At 44.4% G+C, this 26170-nt stretch overlaps 1 protein-coding gene across 3 annotated transcripts in view; it reads left to right on the top strand.

Annotated features, from left to right (window-relative positions):
* The window catches only part of PCNX3 (pecanex 3), a 707803-nt gene that overhangs the window by 248938 nt on the left and 432695 nt on the right, over positions 1-26170 (top strand). For all 3 annotated transcript variants that reach the window (XM_069207883.1, XM_069207884.1, XM_069207882.1), the window contains one exon: positions 1993-2103. In XM_069207883.1, the coding sequence (XP_069063984.1) occupies positions 1993-2103 (111 nt within the window). The remainder of the gene's footprint in view (positions 1-1992; positions 2104-26170) is intronic.

Genomic DNA, 26170 nt, shown 5'->3' with positions numbered 1-26170 from the left:
AAGGAGCTTAAGTTACTTTCCATCCTGTCTGGTCCAAAGACAAGTTCACTGTGACAGAGGTGCTGAAGTATGTATTCTCAATGTCTGTTAATGACCAAGCTTGAAAGTAGAAGGAGAGGAAGGTAGCCTCGAAGAGGAGGTCCCAAAGGGACAAAAAACCCTTTGGTACCATTGATGTGGAGGGGGCAAATAAGGCACTCAAGGCAGAAGTCTAACATCTTAGCTTAAAGTAGGAGCGGGTGGAATTTTTAATTCTGCCAGCAGAATTGGAGTAATTTACCCATTCCGTGTTACTCATCTAACGCTGAATAATTTATTAATTCCACCAATCCACCGGTGGAATTAAATCAGCACTATAATGATACTTTAAACTGGGCTGAGAGGGAGCAGTCCTATTTTAAAAAAAACACTGCAGATTACGTTTTAATCTTCAGTGATTTTAAACATAGACGCAGTGCTGCCTCTTCCAGTCCTGTTTAAGTACCACTTGTAGGAAACTGGGTTTTTGTTGCAGTAGCCCCCACTTTTTGCCTGATATTTATTGCAGGTTTGACTGACATGCACTGGGTTTCTGCTAACCAGGTCCCACGGTCTGTGTTCCTTTCGCCAAAAACAAGACAACTGGTCACTTGATTCCCTAAGTGACCAAGCCTTTATCACCTCTCTAAGTCCCTAGTAAGTGGTACCTCAGGTACCTAGGGCATAGGTACTAAAGAGAGTCCCTAAGAGCTGCAGCATAGCTTGTGCCACTGTATGGGACCCAGTACCAAACTCATCCAGACTGCCACTGCAGGCTGCGTGACAAGGTGCTCTAAAAAGTGACCATATACCCTAACACTGTATGTCACCCCTACAGCAGGCCTTACAGCTCTAAGGCAGGGTGCATTATATTACATGTGAGGACATATCTGCATGAGTGGATAAGCCCCTGCGCTGGCCTGTTCAATTACTGATAGTACAAGTGAGCAGGGAAGCCATCTTAATGTACCTACTGGACACTGATCAAAACGAGTTCCCCAGCTACATAATGGCTTCACTGAAACCTATGGCGTTTGGTATCAAATGCCTCATATTAATAAAACCACACTGATTCCAATGTTGGATTTATTAACACATGCACCCAAAGGGTACCTTAGAAGTGTCCCCCTGAAAACTTATCAACTACTAGTGTGCTAACTTACTGGTTGTAACCAGCCTGCCACCACAGATGAGTTTCTGACCCCCAGGGGTTAGTGCTCATGCTGTCTGGCAGCCGTGAACAAAACCAGCTTTGTCAAGGGGCGTGCCTACCCCTCAGTGCCCTTACATTCTTGTTTAAGGGCACCGAGGGGTATGCAGAGCACTGAGGTCTTTAACACAAACAGGTCTTAGAATACCCAGATGAATGAGCAAGCTGCTCACACCACAGATGCACAAAATAAGCAGATTGTGATGACTTGTGAAATAGGATATAACTTGGTGATGTGATATCAAATGGCAGACAAAACAATACTAATGGGCTACACTACCATTTATGGCCAGTGCATCTACAAGGCAGCCACATGGATTTTGAAACACACATTCAAGATACACTATTGTGTAGGTCTAGAAAAACACAAGTAGATGGTTCTGGGACAGTCAACAGTAGGAAACTTGTTCTCATTCACTCCCTCTTTACCCTCCTGACCTCATCAACTCCCACAGGTTTGTAATCCAGCACTTCTGTGCACAACCACCAGGTTGCAAAATTATGTTCTGTCTATAAATCTAAAATATGCTTTAGGCTACAAAGCCAGTATTACCGGTATTTAAACACTCTTTTTTATGAACAGTGGGCATGTCCCTAATATCACTACACCTAGGTTTTAATTAGCATTGTTGCTTCTGCATTAGACGTGCCCTATTCCTTACAACCCAGCACTATTCTAGGGAGTTTGTTTCTTCAGTGTTTGTCAAGAAGTATTTCAAACTTGCTTTGTGGACAATAACTTTGTTTTTGTGTTTTTCATACAGTTTTTACTCTTTGCTTCCCTGCTATCTTTCTCTTCGGACTCCTGCCTCAAGTGAATACCTGTGTGATGTATCTTCTTGAGCAGCTGGATATGCATGTTCTTGGGGGCACAGGTAAGAATGGTGATTACTCTCCTTAGGTACTTTAATTTCACTAAAAGACCATTGATGCAGCTTTATATTTATTTCTGAGTCATTGTCTAATAAACTGAATTCAAGTACTTGTACAGAACTGGCTGAGCTGCAAGTGGTCCACAGTACAAAACAAGGCAACGCAGTGAAGCACCCCTAGAAAACTCACTGCAAAAGTAACAAATACTAAAAGTGACAGAAAAAGTACTACCTATGGCAGTAAGCATTGAGGACTTTAGCAGTGGGTTGGGTATTCTCTCAACCAATCCTTGGTTGTGATAGTAACGTATGTAGCAGGGGCTTTGTAGAGTTTCAGAAAGCTTCTTCAAGTTGCAGGAAAGATCACACACTTTAGCAGAGGCGACAGCATGTTAAGTATAACCTGTAGGGTACATGACCATGCTGCAGTCGTCCAGAAGAAATAACCACTGAAGTGCCACACTGAGCCCTCATTGAAACCAGTCATTGATATTGACACAAGGCCATACATAGCATAACCAATGTGTGTTAAAATGTACTTTGAAGAAGTGAACTCAAATAGTCAACAGACATTGTATACGGCAGGTGATAGGTGCCAAGCAACCAGCTCATGTCCGTAAAAACCCTCTAATGAACCCTAGCTGTACAGTGTTTAGACTTGAATGTTTACAGTTGGTAATAAATCTTTTTTTAAATTGATGTTCAGAAAATCCATTTGTTTAAATTTGTCCAAGAATATTCATTGGATTTCATTGGATATCACGACTGAAGAGCTGAACTAAATATTGTTCTAACTGTCCACTTACTGGCACGCCTTTTTCAGGCTGTTTGGGTTTCTCATGTACGATTCTCCCCTATTTTGCTACTGTACATTGATGCCAAACGTGCACTTAAGAATTTAGCTAGAGTGCTGAAACAGTTGTTGCTTTCACTTTACTCATTTAGCCAATTCTTTCAGTCAGACACTGGGACGCATGCAGGGGATTTCCGTTCTATGGTGATCTGTTTCTTTGTCATTATTCAGGCTAGATTTGTGAATTTGGAACTAAAAATATCTGTTTTCCCTGTTTTAGATAGTTTCTGCGAGTCACATCCTTGTCTGTTCTTCTAAAAAAGAGCGATGGATATTCACGTTGCTACCTTTATTAGTCACATCTCTGGATTCCGCACTAGATGCACTAGAGGATGCATACTTTCTACTGATAATCTTTCAATTGTTTTTTGGTTACTAAATTTAGAGTCCTATTTTCTTGCAAATGAAAATATACAACCAAATCTGTAATGTCTCATCTCTCAAAACTATTGCTTTCTTTTTATCTTCAATTTTATCTTGCTATTTAGCAAGAATTTGTTCTAAAATGTCATAGTTTGTACATGTGCGTTCAAGTTTCAGATCTACTTTCCTGTCTGGGTGTGTCAGTCTCCTTTTTCATGTTTTCAATTTTGATTTCTATCTGTTCTTTTTACATAAGCACTAGATCATGGGATGTTTCTGAAAGTTTTCCCTCCCAATGTTCTGCCTGGGTGGGATAAAAATCTTCCACAGTGGGGAAGATATAAATAGAATTAGAAGAGGACTATGCATTAATATCAAGATACTGTCTAAGAGTAACTGCATTCCACCATTTTTCTGAATCTTCATGGGACTTTCAAGTTTAAGAGATTTCTTAAGCCTCTAGGAGCTGTATCCCTATTTGTTTTTGTTTTTTTATTACCACTGTTTGAGCATCTGGATAAGCCGTCTGCAAATTCCTCCAGTTTAACAGTCATTGATTATGAGATGGCAACACAATTATAGCTGTGCTGAGAAACAAATGATCAATGCTGTTGTGAGCATTGACATATAGTAATGTATTGTAATTTATAGTGCTTTTTTGGGTGAAGAAAAAAATTATAAATGAAAGATGAATTAATGTAAGTGAAATATATCCTTATGTGCATATAGGCTCTGTGAATGGAACCTTGATTGGAGTATATGTTGTGTATACTTGTCTTACTGACCAGGTTGAAACCTAGAGCTTTACAATTCATTTGAATATTTATATTGGAAAGTTCCAGCCATGAAGAAGTGGCCTAGCTCGTCGCGAAACACGTGTTGGCTGAAGGTTGTTAAAACTGAAGTCCGCTATGGAAGGAACTATTTAGAAATAATGTTCATGAATTAGTATATGTTATAACAGCTTGTCATGTTATTTGTGTCCTTCTATTATGCAATCTGATAAGGATATTGTAGAAATCGAAATTAAGACTTAAAAGAAAATATGAACTCAAAATCCGCACAGTAATCTTACGATCCTATAGAACTGACACCCCTAATCATCTAGGCCTTTGCCAGAGATTGTGCCCTGGAGGTGGGGGCCCATGTCGACTGGCGCCGAGAAGTTTAATGGAGAGCACAGGACCAGTTGTGCCTCTTAAGCGGCCCTGATGCAATCGCAGCAGGAGGGGCGGCCCTGACTGGTGGCTCCTCTGGCTGGAGAATCTGGAAAGTACAATAGCAGCTGGACAGGGCATGTAACGGAAGTTGGAGTGGGCAGTGACTGATGCAAAAATGTTGGCTTAGACCCGTTTGGGGGGGGGGGGAAACCCACCCTGGGAGGACGAAGACAAACGCCTATAAAACTGGAGATTGAGAGAGAGGGAGAGATTGAGATTGAGAGAGAGGGAGAGATTGAGAGAGATTTGAAGTGACGTGGGACGGCCCACAACTGGGGGGCAGGTGACAACCAGTGAAGGTATCCTGGGTGGTGAGTTACGGCGGAGGTCATTATAGGCACGGCGAACTGGTGGGGGCGGTGAAGCCTCCTGATGTGCGAAAACTGGTGACTGGTCCTGCGGCCCTCCGAGCGTTGACACCGTGAAAGTATCCCACTGTGGCGCCTTTCTAACGAGCGCAACCTACATGTCCACAAGAGCGCGCAACATGGGCAAGGCGGACAAAACTCAAGCCAAATTACAGTTTGACTAGCGTAAGTCATAAACCCCTGCGGGGGACCGCGCAGAGACCTGGCATGGCTGGAGGAACTGATATGTTATCGGGGGAGGAACCGGATTTGCAGCAAATCTTAGTAGCAATGCAGCAAAGCCTGACCCAGATAGACAGTAAAATAGATTCCCTCTCCAACAGAATGGACAGAATGACGGAGCGACTGGATAAGTACGCAGAGCAGCTGGATCAGTCGGAGAGGCGCATTTCGGGGGTGGAGGATGGCCAGTTAGCAATGTCCACCAGTCAAGCTAAGATGGGCAAAGAGCTGTCGGCCCTGCAGACGAAAGTGGATGACTTGGAGGCTAGATCCCGCAGGAATAACCTACGCATAGTGGGCATTGCTGAATCTACTGCAATAGAAAATATGGAAGGATACATAGTGCCTGCTTGCCCAGCTGCTGGGGCGAGACACGTTTTCAAGCTTGTTCATGGTGGAGAGAGCACATTATTCCCTGGTGACCCACCCGTCTTTGGGGTGCCCCTCCGTGTCCCATTATAGCCAAACTACTAAACTACAGAGACTGCGATGCAGTATTGCGACGAGCTAGAAAACTCAAAACTCAACAGCATGAGGGCATGGTGGGCTCCCTTTACCCGGACTTTACACAAGTACAAGAGGCTCGGCAGCAGTTTATTACGGGAAAAAGGTAGCTGCAAGATCTACATTTGGAGAACTGAATGTCATACCCGGCCAGGTTGCGAGTGATGGTTGACTGAAAGCCTCTCCTCTTCACAGACCATAAAAACTTGCTCAATTCCTGAAGCGCAGGATGGCTTAAGGGAGAGACCGTGACACGGTGGGCACCAACTCACTGTCGAGATGGGCCACTCACCTGAAAAGCAGGATGTCTGTAGGGGCGATGGTATGCCCCTGACCTCCTGGAACACCTCTCTCCACTTCCTGGTGGACACAGAAACCCCGGCAGGTAACCCAAAAGGAAAGGGGGAGTGAAAGAGAAAGAGACAAAACACTGCCTAGTCTTGCCGGTCCAGCCAGGCACCCTGTATATTCGGGGGGCAGGTCGTTGTTAACAGAGTGATAGTAAAGTTAGTGCACTCAACTTCCTTGAAACTAAATCTCTCTTTCTGATATGGGCACGGGAGCGGTAGAAGAACACTGTGATGCTTCAGCACTTTTCTTGGATATTAATAACTATTGGCACAATTACTAACACTACATTACCAAAAACCCAAACTGAGTACCATAACAATAAGTACTGCAACACTAGGGCTGGCTTCACAGAGATTCACTATTGCACACTACAATTAGAACTGTGGTTGTACTTAATATGCACAAGAAAGACGAACAAGGGCATTCATTATATCACATATAACTTTCCTGCATGCATAGGGTTAAACTTGAAGGAACAAAAACAATCCAAGAAATACAAATGTCCAATATGGGTTTAAACATTTAGGGTGGCACAGTTTGGTTTGGTTTCACTGTGTGTGTAAAAAAAAAAAAAAAAAAAAAAAGCAAATTCCTCAAAGCTGAAATACAGCCATCAATGACACAATTTAAATCCAAAAGTTAAGCTATTAGAGAAAGAAAAGTCACGTAAATGCCCTTTTAAAATTGCACTGTCAGTTTTTGTAGTACTTGAGCTCAAGCAGATTTCCTGAAGCACATTTAGGCAAGTAACTACAATAATGTAGAATGTTCATAAATGCATTAGTCTCTTCAAGATAAGCACTCTGCCAAAATACGAGGTCTGAAATATACCAGCTGTTCTAGGAAAGCTTGGCGCTCAAAGAACAAACTCCCTGGAGAATACTAGTCACTTAGCTGCAGTCTTTTCTGGAGTGCTGGAGGAATGCCTGGTGTCAGCTGGCACAGTAACGAAGAAAAGAATTGCCTCAAAGGTCCTGAATATGAGGAGGACAGCAGGGGCTGGACTGCCAAGTCAAATGCTGAGATCAGGAAGTAAAACAAAGCCAAGCAGGGAGACATGCTTCACTCTGCTTATTTATAGTCAATCAGGAAAGCAGTTGTGTTTACACATGTAGATGAGTCACCACACCGAATTAGAAGCACATGTCTATACCACACCCAATTAGAAGCACATGTCTACACCTGCTCACATTAGCAAACAAGCATTTGTAAAACAAGCATTGGTAAAACCAATTGTGTATAATAGCACATTATGTTTACTTAGAAACATGAAGGTTTAACCAAGAATAGAGATATGATTTAACCCTAATCCCTGGGGATGCTGACAGATAACATAGGAGGCACCTTGGGGATTCCTTACACTCACGAAATGGATATAACTGAACTGTGCATACCTGCAGATGGGCTTGGGACAGATACCTGGTGCATGATAGACACGAGATGCACGGGACTGGAGATAAGACACTAAGCTGAACAGAAGTGGTGAGAGGAGCGGCCTAGTGGATCGTTGGCAAGTGGCAGTGGCATCAGACAATAAACTTAGACCTAAGGGGATCTTTGAGTACATGTTTTTCAGTATACAACTGTTTTGATCAATATACTACCGTAGGTGGCTGGCATTAAAGAGATGAATAGAACAGCTTGGCAACATCCACCCGAGCGTGTGGAACACTTGTAGAACCAGGAAAAGATTGTTTTGATTTAAGGCTGGGTGGGAAGTATGACTTCACCTAGGGGGGTTGGGACAATGCCTGATGTGGGTGGGGGGTGGATTTTGAGGGAGTTAAGGGCTCTAAAAGTTTTTTGTTTCTTATGTTTCAGTTAAGCAATTGCATATTCACTCGCGCAAAAGGTTAGATACAGGATTGTATGCATTTCGTAGTTAATGGCGCATCCTAGTTCAATACCAAACACAAGCAAGGGCCTGAATATGATACGAATGGTGACGTGGAATGTGCAAGGTTTAAATGATGCTCAGAAGGTGCGTAAGGTGGTGGCCTATTTACAGCGACACAAAGTGGATATAGCTCTTATGCAGGAAATGCACTTGGCACCGGGTAGACCTATGCGTGCCCCTAGGGGAGAAGCAAGGGCAAATCTTGGCAGCAGGGTTTACATCCCATCCGTGAGGGGTGTTGGTTTGGGCTTTGTGGTCCTCTGGTCTCTGTCTCCAGGAGATCGAAACAGACCCTGGTGGCAGGTACATTGTGGTGAGATGCAGTGGGGGCTGCCACGTTTCTCCCAGTCGGGATTTATGGCCCTAATTTTGACAACCCCCAATTCTGTTATGACTTAGCTGCCAGGGCAGGCACCTGGGGAGTCTCCCGCAGATTTGGGAAGGGGACTTTAATTGCACATTAAACCCTTCAATCGATAGACCTGAGAGCGTGTATAGGAAACTGGCTACAGTGGCAGAGGTAGCAGCGGAGCTGGGACTGGTGGACGTATGGAGAGGTAGGCATCCTACTGAGAGGGGGATACACCGACTACTCAGCTGCACATAACTTATACACGCAAATTGATTTTTGGCTGGTTTCTCAGAGTCTGCTGGGTAGCTTGCAGATGGAAGCCCCCTGGCCCAGGATGTACTCCGATCACTCTCTGGGCCCATTGGTGATGACCTTGCGACTGCGGCTGGTCCCCCCGTTTACATGGAGGTTCCCCCCCATACTCGCTACTTGATTCGGTATTTCAGTTAGCTGCTGCCATAAGGACTTTTTTCAGATCAACAAAGGCTCGGTGAATAGCATGCGCACTGTGTGGGAAACATTCAAGGTATACATAAGAGGTATAACCATAGCTAAGCACGCTGGGATTCTGAGGTCGATTAGAGGGCGTTTGGACTCTCTGGAAGAGGAGCTCGCCCAACTAGAGCAGGAACACCTACACAAATCTGATGGCCGGATCTTGGGTTGCATGTGTGCCAAACTGGTGGAATTTCAAGACACGGCACTCACTGAGATTCAGCACATGGGGAAATATGCCACAGCCCGTGTGTATGGGGAGGGTGAGAGGCCGGGGGTGGCGTTGGCGAACGTGAATACTATGACTCTCTATACCTCTAAGATTACCCCGGATCCGGAGGCTCTGTTGGATTACTTGCTACACATAGAATTGTGATGGTTGACGGAAACAGACAGTCTCTCTCTTATGGCCCCTCTGACCCTCGAGGAGATGGGTGGGGTCCGGGGGGCAAGGCGGAGGGAAAAGGTCCGGGTCCTGATGGGCTTACAGTATGGTTTTATAAGGCTTTTAAGGACATACTGTTCCCACACCTGAGAGAAGTATATGCAGAAATGATGGAGGGCGTTCTTATGCCGCCTTCAATGCGGGAGCGATGCTGATTGCGCTGTTAAAGCCTGGCAAGCCCCCAAAACAGTGCTAGTCCTACCGCCTGTTGTCATTAATAAATGTTGTCCCCAAAATCTATGCTAAGATACTGGTGGATCGCCTAGCTAAACTGCTACCAAAATTGTTTAAGCCGGAGCAGTTGGGTTTGTTCCGGGCCGCAGTCTTACTGCGAACCTTCATACATTGTTTGGAGCGATGCAAAATGTAAACCCAGAGACGAAGGCCGTGGCGGTCTTCTTAGATGCTGAGAAGGTCTTTGATTCAGTGGAGTGGCATTTTATGAAAGAGGTGCTGCATCGGACGGGAGTGGGGGATATCTTTCTGAAATTAGTGTTGACACTGTACGGGGAACCATTGGCCAGGGTCAAAATTAACAGGGTAGTTATGTTCGCCTTTCATATTATTAGTGGCACCAGACAGAGGTGTCCGCCGTCGCCTCTATTGTATGCGATTGTGGTGGAGCTGCTGGCGTGCGCTTTGCGGGAGTACCACAGCCACCGAGGTCTTCGTTTCCAGAATTATAGTCTGGTGCTATTATATATTTGACACCCACCGATGTAGCACCGATATTACGTGAGATGATAAAATATGGCACTCTTTCACGTCTCTGGATCAATTGGAGTAAGTCAGTTGTGTTTCCCCTGACGCCGGTTGGAGATGGGTTTGGTTCGATACATGGGTATTAAAGTTCATACAGACCCTAAGAGAGCGATTGCAGATAACCAACGATGTTGCGCTTAAGGCACTGGCAGGCGATGTGGTGAGGTTGGTCAGGCTGCCGCCATCACTGGTGGTCCACAGAAAATGGTGTTGCTCCCTAGGTTTTTGTTCCTTTTGTCAGAACATCCCTATGCTGTGGCCGAGAGCATTTTTTGCAATCTTGAGAGCGCTACTTACTAAGCTAGCATTGGCAGGAAAGCAGCCGAGAGTCAAATGGTGGACCCTGACCCTACCATACGAGTTGGGAAGACTTAACGCTCTTGATCTGGAGTTATATTACATGGTCGCCCATGCTGCATTCGCCCACACCTGGATACATGGTTCTCCCGAACTGCTATTTTGAAAATAGAACGTGAGCTAGCGGCCCTGGATCCATTGCTACGGGAATTCACGTTACTGAATAGTACTTCACAAGCTTGGCATGGCCTCCTGTACAGAAAGCGGCTCACTTTGCTGTACTCCCCATATGTGCCTTTGGATTGGTGTGCATGGTATGCATTGTGGCGTGATAAAAGTATGGTAAAGGCCATGCATAAATTGAATATTACCACAATGGGAGATTTTTTTTAGGGAGGGTGTCATGAGTATATGGGACATGGCGGTAGAGTGGGTGGATGAGCCAACCCCACTGCTGCGGTACCAGTTTTACAGAGCCAGCCATGCTATGACTGCACTTCTGGGGAGGACGTGCAGGAACCCCCAGGTTTGCAGTCCCTCTCTATGGTTATCACAGACGAGCAGCCCTGGCACACGTACAGAAGACACGTATACACAAGCTGACAAAAGCTAGAATTGAGTGGCAGAGGGATTTGGGGTTACAGCGAACGGTTGACCAGTGGCAATACTGCTGCTCCTTGACCCGTACGGTCTCTTTGAATGGCAGACACCGCTTGATACATTTTAAATATATAAACAGGGTATATTATACACCCCTTAAACTCTATAGAAATGTGCTGCGTACGGAGGCCACTTGTCCTAGATGTGGAGAAGACCAAGTGGGATTTTTTCATATTTCTTGGCCCTGCGCAGGTATACAGCGGTTTTGGGGGCTGGTGTTTGTAGAGCTGCAGGGCATTGGTGGGCATCAGTTGGGCAGCGATCCGGTTCTGGCATTGCTTGGCTGGGACAGAGACATACCGAAACCGATCTGATGGTTGATAGCTATCCGGCTGCTGCTGGCTGAGAATCGCATAGCAATGCGCTGGGATTGGGTTCCGGTGCTGACAATAGAAGGGATATGGTGTATTGTAACACGCAAATGGACACATATAATGAATTGATCTCCCCAGCCAGTAGGCCTGCGCAGTACTGGGACACTTATAAACAATATCTGATCGGCAAAGAAACTGGCGAACAGGAGGGAGAGTGACTTGTGTAAGGGAGGGCAGATAAACTTTAAGTATATGCAAATGCTCCCGGGAGCCTATGGGTTACTGTGCTCTACAGCTTGTCTAGGGGGGAATGGACAGAAAGAGGAGGGCTATAGTTATTCGAAAAACAGCTGTGTTGCTGTGACTCCTGTTATAGGAGATATGTAGGCCCTGGACGGAAACGTGTAATCATGAGTGCTATGTCAACAACTGCTGTACGATGATGCAATTGCTTTCTGTATTAAACTGTGTTGAAAAGCATAAATAATAAAAAATAAAAGCATGTAACTGATTACTTTGACTGCCTAAGTCCGATGGCATGTGTAGCTGTAGATACACAAGCATTGAATAAATCCGCCATCTAGTGTTGGGCTCGGAGTGCTACAAGGTGTTTTTCTTCAAAGAATATTTTCCAGTCACAAGATTGAGTGACTCCTCCTCTCGGTGATACTGTGCATGAGCATGAGTCCTTTGTTAGATTGTTTTCTTTCCGCCATCGGGTTCTGAGGTGTTTCCTCTCGCTCCAGTGAATCTCAGTTTGGTATCTTCTGAACTTTATTTCTTCCTTTCTATCAAAGTCTGTGTAGTTTTCGATCATGTTTTCTATCCTATTAATAGTCAATCCATTTTCTATCGTCTGGGTTGATTTATCGCCCTCAGGGACGTCCACACCCTTTTTTGGGCCTACTTTTGTCAATTGTATTCAGAGAATGATAGACTGATGGAACGAAAACTGTTTCGGTTCTGTCCTCTGTGTCGCTCCAAGTTTCCCTACACAGATCAACACTTGGTGTGTAATTTGTGTCTGTCTCTGCATCACAGAGAAGAGACCTGCAACACCTGTAGATTTTTTTGGTTGAAGACTCTCTAGGACCAGAGGGCGCATCGACCAGAAATGCCGTCAAAAGCAACAGAAGGCATACCAGACATCTTCGGAGAGGAGCACATGCAGAAAGAAATAGGACACCACTCAGCCTTCTCCATTCGGGACTCTGACTCAAGACTCCGATGTCGAGAGCCAATCCATCCCACTGTCACAGTACATGAGTACAACAGCACCATTGCACCAACCAAAGACTGTTAAAAAGACTCCTGCATTGGCCGTCGGTTGTAGGAAGCTGGCATATTGTGTGATGGGTACACAAGGTACTTACACCTTATACCAGGTCCGGCTTTCCCCTCTTTGTGAAGTGTAGGCAGTGTCTAGAAGCCAGGCTCTCTAGAGGTAGCTGTGGATGAGCAGTCAAGGCTTATCTAGGAGACATGCACAGCTCATGCAATACCATTGTAGTCACACAGCACTTACACACATGAAAGAAAATACTCAGTTGTACAAAATAAAGGTACTTTATTTTTGGAACACAGTACCACAAAATACTAGAAGGGAAATTCTCCCATAGAAGGTAAGTAATACACTAAATATATCCACTAGCAATCAGAAATAGGCATAGAAAAGGTTAGAAAACAGTGCAAATAGCAATAACCAACAATAGTGACCCTAGGGGTAGCCCAAACCATATACTAAAAAAATGCAATGCAAACTCAGGACCCCCCCCCCCCCCCCCCACCTAGGTAAGTAGAATGTGTAGAGGGGAGCTGGGGGTACTAGAAAACCACAGAGGTAAGTAACACCACACCCCCCAGTGACTGAATTTTCCCTAAAACCACCTTAAAAGGAGGAAAAGAAGACACCCTGAGAAAACTGCAAGCATTCCAGCAGTGGTTTCCTGAAGATAGAAGACCTGTGGAGAGAGGGGACCAAGTCCAAGAGTCCAGGAGGAGTAGGAGCTATTACCCACAAGCTGTAGTTGCAGTTGATCGGCGGTGATGAAGAACAGGTCAGCACTGCAGCCCTGGAGCCGGAGAAGAGTTCCTGATGGATGCAGAAGATGTTCCATGCTGGAGTGAAAATTGCAGATGGGTGTTGGTGCAGGAATTCCACCGACAAGCCTTGGCAAAGGCCAACTCGCGGTTAGTGGAAAAAAAGGTGCTACCGGGGACCAGCAAGACCCAGGAGGACTCAACCCAGGAGGAGTCGCAGGGGACCATCAGCATCGCAGAGGGGCCACAGGAGTAGAGGCAGCACCCACAGGACAGGGACACAGGAGTTGCAGAAGGAGCCCACACAGCACTATAAAAGTGGATCCCACACCGCCGGAGAAACAGGCAGGACACTGTGCTTTGCAGGAAGGAGTGCTTGGGGGCTTGAGCTCCACGTTGCCTGAATATCCCTTAGAGGAGATGCCAACAAGCCTTGGCAGCTTCAAAAGACGTTTTGCACGGGGATACTGTCCTGCGTAGAAAGGCGAAGGCTTACCTCCAACAAAGTTGGACAGCTGGCAGAGAGGACTAAGAGGACTACTCCGGACCACCACCCGTGATCCAGGATCCATGCAGCTCAAGATGAGGGGAGATCCATGCAGCCGTTGGTAGTTTGCTTAGGTACCTGCGGTTTCATGGGAGTGACTCCTTCACACCAAGGGAGATTCCTTCTACTTGTGCAGGCAGAAGATTTGCTGTCTTCGGAGGAGGCATGGCTGGGGAAATGTTGCAAAGCTGCCAGGAGCCATGGAAACAAAGTTTCAGAAGTGTCTCCTTCGTTGCTTGCAGCGTTGTCGGTTCCTGGAGGGTCCAGTCGCTGTTCCAGTGGTCAGAAGTCAGAGGAGGTTGCAGAGGAATCCTGCTGGAGTCTTGCAAGCCGAATCTGAGGACCCACCCAAGAGAGAGACCCTAAATGGCCCTGAAAGGGGGATTGGTCACCTAACCAGGTAAGCACCTATCAGGAGGGGACTCTGACGTCACCTGCCTAGACTGGCCAGTCAGGTGTTCCTAGAGTTCCCTGCCAACCTTGGAAACAAGATGTCAGAACCCAGGGACCCTCTGGAGTAGCTCTGATCACCACCCTTGAGGGGGTGATGGACAGGGGAGTGCTCACTCCCCTTTCCATTGTCCAGTTTTGTGCTAGAGCAGGGACTGGGGCGGCTCCCTTTACCGGTGTGGACTGGTCTATGCACGGAGGGCACCAAATTTTACCTTCAAAGCATACCAGTGGCTTGGGGAGGTTACCCCCCCCCCCCAAGCCAGTCGCACCTATTTCCAAAGGGAGAGGGTGTTACCTCCCTCTCCCATAGGAAATCCTTTGTTCTGCATTTCTGGGCTTGATCAGATCAAGCAGCAGGAGGGCAGAAACCTGTCTGAGGGGTGGCAGTAGCTTGGGCTGCCCGGAAAACCATGTAAGACTGGTAGTCGCAATGATGGGGGTCCTCTAAGGAGCCCCCAGAGAGCATGGAATCATACTTACAGTACTTGCAACCGTATTGGTGTATGATTCCCACATGTTTGTACTTGTGGTGACCTATGCCCAGTACACGCGTAAAATGGCATCCCCGCACCCACAAAGTCCAGGAAAATGGATCTGGAGTTTGTGGGGGCACCTCTGTTAGTGCATGGGTGCCCTCACACTCTGGTACCTGCACCCTGCCCGCTGGGCTTAGAGGGCCTACCATGGGGTGACATACAGTGACCTGGTGAAGTAACCTGTAGTGAAAAGGGGTGCATGCACCCGTTTCACGCAGACTGCAATGGCATGCCTGCAGAACCCTTTGCGTGGCTCCCTATGGCCCATAGGAATCCCCTGGAATCCCAATGCCCTGGGTACATAGGTACCATATACTAGGGACTTACATGGGGGGACCAGAATGCCAATTGTGGGAAGAAAAAGGCACTTTACAGGAGAGAGCAAAACTACTGGGGTCATGGTAAGCAGGATCCCAGTAGACACAGTCAAACACACTGACACCAGGCAGAAAAAGGGGGTAACCATGCTTAGAAAGAGGCTACTTTCCTACAATGGTCCTCCACTGCCCTTGGGCCATGGTAGGACCCGAAAAACACATTAGGATGCCCCTTCCATCGGTTTGGCACCGAAAACTCAAAAGACCAAAGTGCATTCGGCACCGACCAAACAGACCTCCCAATCTGTTTCGGTATTGAGGTGAAAATTGGTCGTTTCCACTTAGGAGCTGATAAGATCACTACCCATTTCGGAGCTGACATAGTTGGTGCGAGTAAAACCAAAAGCTGTAATCACTAACGGCCAGATGTATCAAACAATTTTGCATTCGCAAACTGTGCGAATCGCAAAATTCCAACGTTTGCACATGCAAAAGAGCCTTTCAGGATTTATGAAATGCATTCGCAGTGCAATTTAAGGAATTGATAAAATAGCAATTCTCTAAATAGGTAATACCTATTTGCGATTGCCTATGCACATGTATCATACATTTCCTAAATGTGAACTGGGCATTTCGGAAATGCAATTACTGCTAATTCAAATTGCATTTTTAAAAGTGCCATGTAGAGCACACAGGCACCAAGGGTACTTTTCATATGACACAATTTAGAGGTGGTTTCAAACCATCAACCACAGAGCCCTCCACCGCACAACAAAAACGGGGAGAGCATTTCTATAATAGAGGTTCCTTTAGATGATCATATATAGGATCAAACAACCGAGGAAGATGTAAAACATCTGCCTCTAAAGGGTCTTCTCTTACCACAAAACAGTGACTTTTTACAAATCCTCACAGGCATACATCTCCTGTGGGAGGAAGACTGGTAAACCTTTATCCACAATGGTACAATATCACCACAGACAAGTGGGTTCTATCTATTATCCAACATAGCTATTATCTAGAACTCACTTCCACTCCACCAAATATTCCTTCTTGTTTCCACTAACTCTTTCAAGACCATTTTGTTCTGAGGTACTATCCCTTCTTCTCAAAGGGGCTATAGCACCAGTTCCTCCATCTCAACAAGGGTTATGAGTATATTCACTGTACTTCCTTAAACCCAAAAAGGACGAATCCTGAAGACCAGTCCTAGATCTCTGCCTCTAAATCTATACATACTTTCAAAGCATTTACACATGGTCACTCTGAAAGATGTTATTCCTCTGTTACAGCAAGGAGATTACATGACAGCACTAGATCTCAAAGATGCTTATTTCCATATTCCCATACATCTAGCACACTGCAAATACCTATGATTTGTCATTGCAGGAAAGCATTTCCAATTCAAAGTACTACCATTCGGGGTGACAACAGCCCCAAGAGTATTCACAAAATGCTGGCAGTAGTAGTGGCATTCCTCAGAAGGCAACACATATATGTTTTCTCATATCTAGACGATTGGCTAATAAAAGCCAGTACCATTCAGATGATCCCACAGCCTAATATAAGGTTAGATATATATGCGAGGTACAAACTCTGACTGATCATGGTGACTTAGATCAAATAGAACATTGGAGACTCTCCTCACAGGACCTTAGGTAAGATTTTATAATCTCAGTTCAGTATGGATAACTGGTGAAAAGAGGCCATTTCAAATGGTTTCTTATCGGGGTTTAGGAGCATGATAATTAAAGCCTCCATAGATATCGAAGCAATGAATCCACCCGCCTTTCCCATGCCCCTACATAATACTCCAGTAAGCATGGCACCAGTATGCTGTTGTCTGTCCAAAATTTCAAGTGTCAGGCCATTGTACTGCCTGTTTTATCTCTGGACAAAACCCCCATACCTTTTTATTTCTTCCAGGCTCAGTGGTGTATCCAATTATTCTTTCTGGTCATCTTTGGTCTTTTATGCAGTGGCCATTGAATACATCGTCTTTTGGAGTTCCACTGGAACCGTGGTGTTCTCAGATTACAGTTTTATAAAATTTGATGAATCTGGTATTCATGTCTGAGTTTGTAATATCATGCTAAGTTTTCCAATTGCTGTTATCTAGTTGTGGAGGTTTATCACTTTTTGCCTACAATGCCAGTAGACAGCCAGCCATATCTCCTTCATGTAAGACCTCTAACGGTGCAGCCTGAGTCGGAGTTCTTTTTGATCCTCCGCTGCCAGTGTCAAGTGTGCCTGTATTTTTGTTTTTTTATTTTATCCTCCAATTTAGCAATATTTCTGCTTAGAATTGCTCTACCCACATGTGTAATTCCTAAAAATATGCCTTTAATGGAGACATTGATGGCCTCCCATAATATAAGGGGATTCTCAGTGGTTTCTATTTTAGACCGGTGTCTCTGGGCTGGCTGTTGCAGGTACGATTGCTGGTGTTTCCGGACAAGGCAGCAGCAGTGTTTTTCAAAAACACAAGAGACAAGAGTCATGATTGAGTTTTTTTGTCCACCTTTTCCCAATACAAGAAGGAGAAAGTTTTAAATACTAGGATAGTTTCCTGTTTGAGGGTTTAAAAGCCAAGTAGAGAGTAACTCCATGATGCCGCAATTAATCTAAAGTTCTTTTAGACACTTTATTTGCTCCTTTTCGTATCTATCTTCTATGTTCATGTCTTGGTGAAGTTCTCTGCCAGTCAGTATTCTGGCTGCTCCATTCTTCCTAAGTCATCACCCTGGTGAACATATCAAGTTTTTTTTGCCTTTGGCTTGCTCATCCAGTTTTGAGGCTCTTTCTAGAAGGCACCAGTTTTCTTATGATTTTTCATCATTGAACGGTATTGTGGCCCCGTGTTCTAGCAGAACCGATTAGAGAAGAGATATGATCCAGTGCGCCCAGCCCTTGACAGCAGTTTATGACCTGACAAGGTTTTGCTTAAATTTTCATGGTCAATTATTACTTCTTGGTGGTTACTGAGGAGTAGTGATGTGTAGGTTGTGGGCATGTGAGTAAAATGAGTATTCACAAAATCTCTGGATGCATGCCACGCCGTGTCATGCAAACCCTGTTCTGAAGCCACATGAGTAAGCTGTTTGATGCTTGACCAGCTGCGGCTCCTTATAGTGGTGGGAGCAATCTATCCTGTTCCACATCTACTACATGGTTGAAGTTGCCCACCCCCAAAATTTTTGAAGACAACTTGACCACTGCAAACTGAGCAGTGTTGGGCCCATCTATGTTTACCATTCTCAAAGAAATACCCTCCCAACTTGCCTATTTGACTTGCCTTAGTATTTTATATTGTTCCACTTGTTCATTAGTGCATTATGTCCCTTTATGTGCTGGGTTGATCCAAATAAGTGTTACTCTTGAGTAGAAGGAGTAAGAAGTGAAGTGAAGTGTAGTATAGTTTACTCCTCCAGTGTTTTTTCAGTTTCTCAGTTTTTTACTTTTAGCAGTTGTTTCATGGAAGATCGCAAAATCTATCCCTCTCCTCTCTGCATATATGTACATTTTGTGAATCTAGGCAGATTAACCTAAACCTCAAAGTTCCATGCTACTATACTGTGTTTGATATGACCAACCCTTTCTTAGTTTGTAGATTGTGGATAGATTCCTTTGTGTGCTGGGTCCTTGTTGTTGTCTCATTGATTGTATCCCAACTGGGACAGTCTTTTTGCTTGTCCCAGTTATTTCGATGTGTTTAGCTTCAAGTTTATGACTGTCAAATAACTTACCTCAACTGTTTCTCCCTGTTTCACTGTCTGTGAGATCTCAAATGCGGTGTGTCCTGTTGAAAGTGTTGACTGTCTGGACAGCACAAAGTCTTAGTGGCTCAGTAGACCTATTCAGATAGTGATTCCACCTCCCACTCAGAAATCAACCTCACATATATTACTGACCCAGCCTTTGCCCCTAGTGGTGTATAGCTTCATAATTAATTGATTCCCTCTGTATTGACCAAATCTGTGACTTACTAAGCTTACAGCAGAGCTTTGTCATCCCCTTAGTTTTTCCGTGTATTAGAAGAACCTAGTCAAGTATTGATTTAATCAGCTGCCATTGGCATGACCACAGGAACCTGATTATCACTGAACACTTCCCTGCCATCCACCGATCCATGATTGGAGATGGAGCTTTGAGTTGAGTTGTTTTTTAACCACCTTGAACACCCTCTTTCGCGGTTTGTTCTTGGGAGAGTTTGCTGATTGTTGCACCATGGATCCCTCTTGTGTCCTGTTCTTTCTTTCCCTCTTTGTTCAGGGATATTCTGTTAATTTGCCATCATCTGCTGTCCGTTTTGAGTTCCATTCTTCTAAGGTGGCAGGAAAGATTCATATGCTTTTCTCCGGTTGTCTGAGGTTTTTCTTTACAACCATTAACAAGCAATATTCGACCCGAGCCATTGCTGTATAGTTGGGAAATAAGAATATTTTGTGTTTGGATCAGCACAGGTCTTGATTTCCTGAAGTTTTGTAAAAGCAAATCCCCATCTTTGTAGCTGAGTATTCTTGCTCAAATGGGCCAGGAATTGTTCCTTGGAGAATGGTTGAGCTGCTTGGTACTCTGTGGGCCATCTCAGTAGCAAAGCTTAGAGATAAATCTGTAGGATAACTTTATCCTTGAGCCTGGGCTTTGAAAGGAGGCCTTAATTTGTGCATCATATTTTTCCGGGGATTCCTACGATCCTGCTATTGTAACATTAGGATCTCCCCTCTGCATTGTCAGCCCTGCATTCAAGAATATGCATTTGGTTTTACAATTCTGACATTTGCAGTTCTAACACTTGTTTTTGTATATACTTGACAGCTGATTGCAGCTTGGTAAGACTTTTTTCAGTTTTGATAACCATTCAGCCATTTTCAGTTGACCTCAGCAGATTGAATTCTTCTCTTGAAAGCTTCTCTGGATTCCTTTAAAGCTGTCAGGATGTTGTCCAGTTTGTCTGCCTTCTCTGCATTTCTACTGCAATATGATCCAGTTACCTACAGGTATATTAGCAGCTTGTGCCATTTTATTTTGCACCATTGCTGTTCTCTGTGAAAATTGTTGTAGATTAGTACTGACTACTGGAACAGACCCAAAAACTATTTTATTGACCAATTTACGTTGAAGCACTCTAGATGTTACACTGTGCATGCCTCCAAGAAAGACAATACCTTGCATGTTGTAGTATAATGTTACACCATATTGAGTTACAGATAGTCATCTATCCCTAGTGGGCAAACCGTGCAATGTTTACATAAGAGTCCATTACTTACAGAGCAATAGAGTGGTAAAATTCAAGTCTAAAGATTTTTTTTGTTTCTTAGTTGTGCTCACTGTTTGGGGCTAACTATAACTTCTTTTAGGATTGCTGCAATGTTGTTCTTTATCACATTACTGAGCTGTGGTGATTGCATATAATGTATTTGTGTTGCTCTAGATTTTAGCCTGCATTTATTTGCTTTTCATGCCCAGGTGAGGTCAGTGAGGGGCGTACTGGGGGGGTGGATGGGGGGGGGGGGGGTGGTGATCTTGTTAATGTCTGAGTCCCCACTGCACTTGGTATCGTTCTTATCCAAGTTTATATTCATTTTTCAAAGACTGTCTTGCCGCCTTGGTGCTCTGTAAACTCTCACTTTAGCTTTTGCAAATTTGGCCTTTTTCGTCGCAGCTAAAGCACATATTGAGTCAGTGCCTTCTGTGGGATACTGGTTCTTCTTTCACTAGTTTCCGATGCTCTGAGATTTTTCATAGCCCATTTACTTGGCATTGCCATCTTTTCTCTGCAATCTTCACCATCTTTTCATCGTACTGGTGATTTCATAGTGTGGCGGGGCAAGTTGTCTCCGCAGTTTTGTTGAAAGCATGACCCTTACTCCCTCGTCTTATCAGGCCTCCTTGAATGTCTGATGAAAAAGAATTCCTGTGTGTGGTGATACATGGTGATCATGAGCTTATTCTTGCCAGTCTGCCCCCATTGGCTGCAGGCCATAACCCCTTACAAAGTGGTAACGCTTCAAGATACTTGCACACTGCAAGCTGCCTGCATTGAGCAGGTGGTAAACGAAAAGTGGATTTAGGGTGTGCTTAGTGGGTTTTGAGCTGTGGCCGTGTCGATAAGAGAAGTAGAAGCTGTGGCAAGCAGAGGAATGCTTTCATATTGCTATAGAAGTGTGTCAGTTGAGGGGGAGGTTTGCTTGTGCATGGAGCCTATTCCTGATCCTTACTAGATTTTACTGGCCAGTGGAATTGGGCTCAGTATTCCTGCCGCAAGTGAATCTAAGTGTGTGAACACAGTCACTTGTGGTCAGGTAAGTTAATTATTTATCTCTTTGCGATTATGCTTACCCTGAACCCTAATTCGGCCCATATTATTGTATTTGTAGTCAAATGTCCATACGAAAGTAGGAGTTTAGAGTACTTTGTCATTCACCGTCCATGCAAAGAGAGTAGAGAATTTGATGCAGTAGTGGAAGAGGGTAAAATTACTGGAGACTGTATTCTTCCTCAGCCATAGGCACTCAGTGACTTAACATTCTTTATTGCCACCCAGCCCAAGATTGTGTGGTAGATTAGGCTTCCTTTGTGCGGTTCAGCTCTCCATATTGCTATTATGTATAACTGTTTTTTTAAGTCTAATATTTTTACAACTCTGGCTCCATCTCTAGTAACTTACTACACTTACACCCCCCCCCCCGCCCCTCCCCCCCCCCCCAACTACCTTCATAATTTTCCACCAAGTGATCAAGGAAGAGTTGTCTTCTGTAACCCTACATTTTAAAGCATTTTACCTTCCTGCTGAGCTTTGTTCAGCTACTGGAGTGAAACTGCCCCTGCCCCACGCCAAGGGGCAAAACACCTTCCTGCTTAATGCTTTCTTTCACCTTTGAGTTGCCACATCACCTTTGCGGAATGCCTCTCCTTAAACTCCTGTCCTGCTAGACGTTCCTTTTAATCTGCCACCTAATTTGCAATGCACACTTCAGTAAGAGCAATGAAAATGTGTCTTCTAGAGAGCCTAAAGAGCACTTGGAACTCTACCATATCTTTCATGACCACCAGTCTGCGTTGAGGTCTGCATGGAGCACTGACGCTGCCTTGTCCACAGTGTGAGAAGAACTCTTACTGTACCTGTACTATAGACCCAACATATCACTGCACAAGGTGGGATGAATAGTGCAGAACCAACCTTTCCAATTATAGTAAATAAATCCATATTGGCTCAGTGAGTTTTAGAGCATCTGTCTGCACCTTAACATATGCTCTGTGATGGAGTTTCTTGAGCAGCATCAGATATTCTGATCTATTTCTAGCTAGAGAGCAGATCAGCGAGTGTGGATAACATCACCTCCTGTCTCTGTTACACCTTCCTTTGTATGATGGAGAGCTTTCTGTGTCTAAATGTACCTAGATAAACAACCACACACGATGATGTTAAAAAAAAGATTTACATGCAAACCACTCCTCTGAGACAAATCAGTACCACAATAACCTATTCCCTGTGACAACCCTACAGGACCCTGCACTCAGTGATTACCTAAAACAAAAGCCTTCAGCTTTTTCAAAAATGAAGTTAAGTCTGTGGGAATTCATGATTCCAACTTGTTTTAACCCTAGTGAGAGGGGAGATACACTACTTGCATGTAATTTGTCAAGTGTCTGAAAGCAGACGTTTTGCAGCTTGACCTCCACCAATGTTTTTGATATTGGGGTCAGCGATGAAGAAGATTAGTCCCACCACCATTGACAGGTCTTTAACTTTCTCACTGCACACATGTTGGATTGTGTTTAGCACTCTGCAGTAACTGAGAGATGACATGCAGTGTTTACAAAACCTCTCAATAAATTGTAGCTCATAAATAGTGCTGTTCTGGCCTAAATTTAATTTAAAAATGTGGATGCATTTGATTTCTAGATCTTAACTTTTGGGATCCTCAGTTATATCTTCAAACTCAGTGCATCTTGTGTCAAAGTAAAATCATGGTCTTTGCAATTTGGGCAAGTGGGCTATTCCTCATATACGAAAGCAAAGGGCTAGATCATCTTTGCAAATGCTTCAATGGATCTACACGTAGAATTGGTTGTGGGTGACACTGTAGCCTGATTGATTAATCTAAAAATCTTTCTGAGACCAGCTGTGTGGGTCCAACTCAGTGCCATATCAAGAATGCATATTACAAACCACACAGGGTGACCCAGTAATCTAACCGAAGGAGCTGGGTTAATTATAGTACCAGACAACACTGATCCATCCGGGAACAATTATTTTCATTAGTCATACACTTTGGAATAACCAAACACTTGTTACTCAAAGAAAATATAATGTACAGCATAGACGTAAATAACATTCCCAATATATTCTTTATTATTTTTTCTATACAAAATATATTTTTTCAATATTTACTCAAAAACCATCAGAGAACCTCCCCTCATGCAAACATAGGACAGAAAAAAGTGCTGAAAGTAAAAAGCGCTAGTGATTTAGAATCATAAAAAACCAGAGTAAATCGCCCACATAGCCATTATCATCCACAGTTATAAAATATAGCCTATTGGTTAACCATTCTTGTCAATGAATTAACCCTTATTTACATCTGGCTACATTTCCCCATTTTAGTCCTTCACACAATTTCCAATAAAGGAAAGCGCAAAACCAATCCAGGCCAACAAAATTATCCCGTCGACGTTTTGACCCACTGGTAACTCTTCGGCCAGTTCCAGGCTCCCACACGGGTCTTCCTCAGGACTGAGACGTAGGAAACATCTAAATAATGCCACAAAGTCAAACAGAAAATAAATTAATACTTTACAACCCAGTCTCCAATAAATCTATTATGTTCCATGCTGCAATTTACACCTATCAATACTCACCTCCGACTTGCTCAACCTCCAAACATACACAGCTTCTCAATTCAATATTCCACCATATCATCCACAGTACTCAGATCTATGAGAGATAAAGATGACATCATTCATCATTTCATCATTTCATCCTTCACCTCCTACATGGCCAAAAATAAACACTATTAACCAGACTCTTGCCTAAATATCATTCGTAATCATTATTATTCATTTCTCTGGATACTATTTCCACCCAATCCAATGGAAATCTTTTTTTGCCCAAACACTGGATGAGGCCCCTTAAAAACAAATATATACAAAGCGTTTTTTATAAATTGCCCTTATGTTAACAACCACACCATCTTTCCAAAATCTCTAACTAAAGAAAAACATCAACCTTAAGGCCATATCTGATTGAAACAAAACGGCCGTAAACACAACTAAATACCAAATCTAGCTCCCATACTGCAAAGTCATAATCGACTGACTCCGAAAATACCTGAAAAATCAGGTCACTGTTTGAAAGGAGGTAACTTCTATTGGTGCTGTTTGCCACTGGAGAAGGCTGCATCTGAACAGCAGCGTGGACATACTCCCAGAAGCAGGAGAAATGTTGCATACTGCCACCTGACAGCCAAACACCTCTCTTAGCTTATTGTGGTGTGAGAGACTATATGAACTATGAAAGGTTGAGCGCGTTGACAGTTCCACCCGAGTCGAAGTTCAGGCTGCTTTCGTTATTCCTACAAGGAGGGGGAACGGCTGGATGAGAAGGGAGGAAACGGAAGAGGGAAAGGATGCTGATTGAAGCACAGCTAGTCCCAGTGTCCATTTCACTATATACCCAGCCATTATTGCATCTGGTAGTCATTTATGATATGTAGTAAACCACTTTTCTTTTTGAAAGTAAAGTGCTTGATTGGGCAATCAGTTATTTTTCTGCTGTGTGATTACGTTCTGAGCTACGTCACACTACCTCCTTCAGGAGCCTGAAGATGCTCGCTGTTGATACCAGTGAATCAAACTAAGCAACTTTCCATTCTTTGTACCTCATATATCCAGCCATTGTGTTATGCAGGTACTGTCATAGAGTGTGGGCTATGCGTTGCTAGTAATGAGCATTTTAAAACAGACTTACAATAAATACATTACTTCTACACATTTTCCTGTCTCCTTTCGTACCACACACCACCTGTGCCATATTACTGTTTTAGCTGATAGCGACTTCTAGTTGCAGATTCCTTACCTTAGAGTTTTCCCCAGGCATCAGTCTGGCTCTGGGGAGTTTTCTTTGAGCAGTACCCATGCGTGCCGTCAAGTGGCTTTGGTCAACTCTGGGTCTGTCTTTGGCATCTTGTTCGCCCGATATGACGTCATGGGTCGTATATAGGCACTACTTCTGTGTGCTAACATCATTTCTTTTCTTTCCACACCATCCTACTTGCAAATCTGAAGACAGCTACCCTTATAGTTGCTTTTGACTGGCCTTTCGGCCTTTCAAAGTGTTTTGACTTCTTGGTGCATCAAGGATGTTGACGGAAGACCGGCTTCAGGCTATGTGACTCCGGTCACCAGATGATGTCCGTGACGCATCCCCACCTCGTGTGTCTGTGGTGTTTGGAGCACGACCATAACCTGGAGGGCCGGGCCATGAAGTCGAAGGCTTTGAGGAAGCAGTTCCTAAAATTAATCTTGGCTTGGTGCCTGGCTCTGCATCGCTCACGGTCTGTCTGGAGTAAGGTCCCTAGACCACTTGCGAAGCCCTCACCGTTCATTGTCGTCCCATTCAAAACCCTCCACGCACTCAGGTAAGCATAAGAAAAAGTAGAAGAAGCACAAGTGTTCTTTGACTTCACCCTGTCGGTCAGACGACATGGGAAAAGGAGCATTGTCTCTCTAGGCTTTTGTCCTTGGAGGGTACTTCTGGGTCGGCTTCACACCTCCCAGAGTTTCCGGGAGGCACCCCTGCCCAACTGAAGGAATTTTACGAGACCATGAGCCTCATCTTTGGGCAGTCTACCCCTGTCAAAGTCGGCAGGGGCCCCTTTGGGTTCTGTGCCGGTGCCTTTGGCCTTGGCTCCAGGGAGCACACAAGGGTCCTCTTCCAGATACAAAGCTGCGTCAGTCGTACCATTACGACCTTACCTGTCTACAGTTTCAGCGTTGACGCTCCTGACTCCACCAGGTCCGTGGGTGGCAGCGATCCCATACTCATTGCTTTGCTCGATGCGATTTTGAC

The sequence above is a fragment of the Pleurodeles waltl genome, chromosome 9, assembly GCF_031143425.1.
Source record: "Pleurodeles waltl isolate 20211129_DDA chromosome 9, aPleWal1.hap1.20221129, whole genome shotgun sequence".
NCBI lineage: Eukaryota > Metazoa > Chordata > Amphibia > Caudata > Salamandridae > Pleurodeles > Pleurodeles waltl.
The sequence above is the reverse complement of the archived record's forward strand: the minus strand, read 5'-3'. Positions and strand labels throughout refer to the sequence as shown.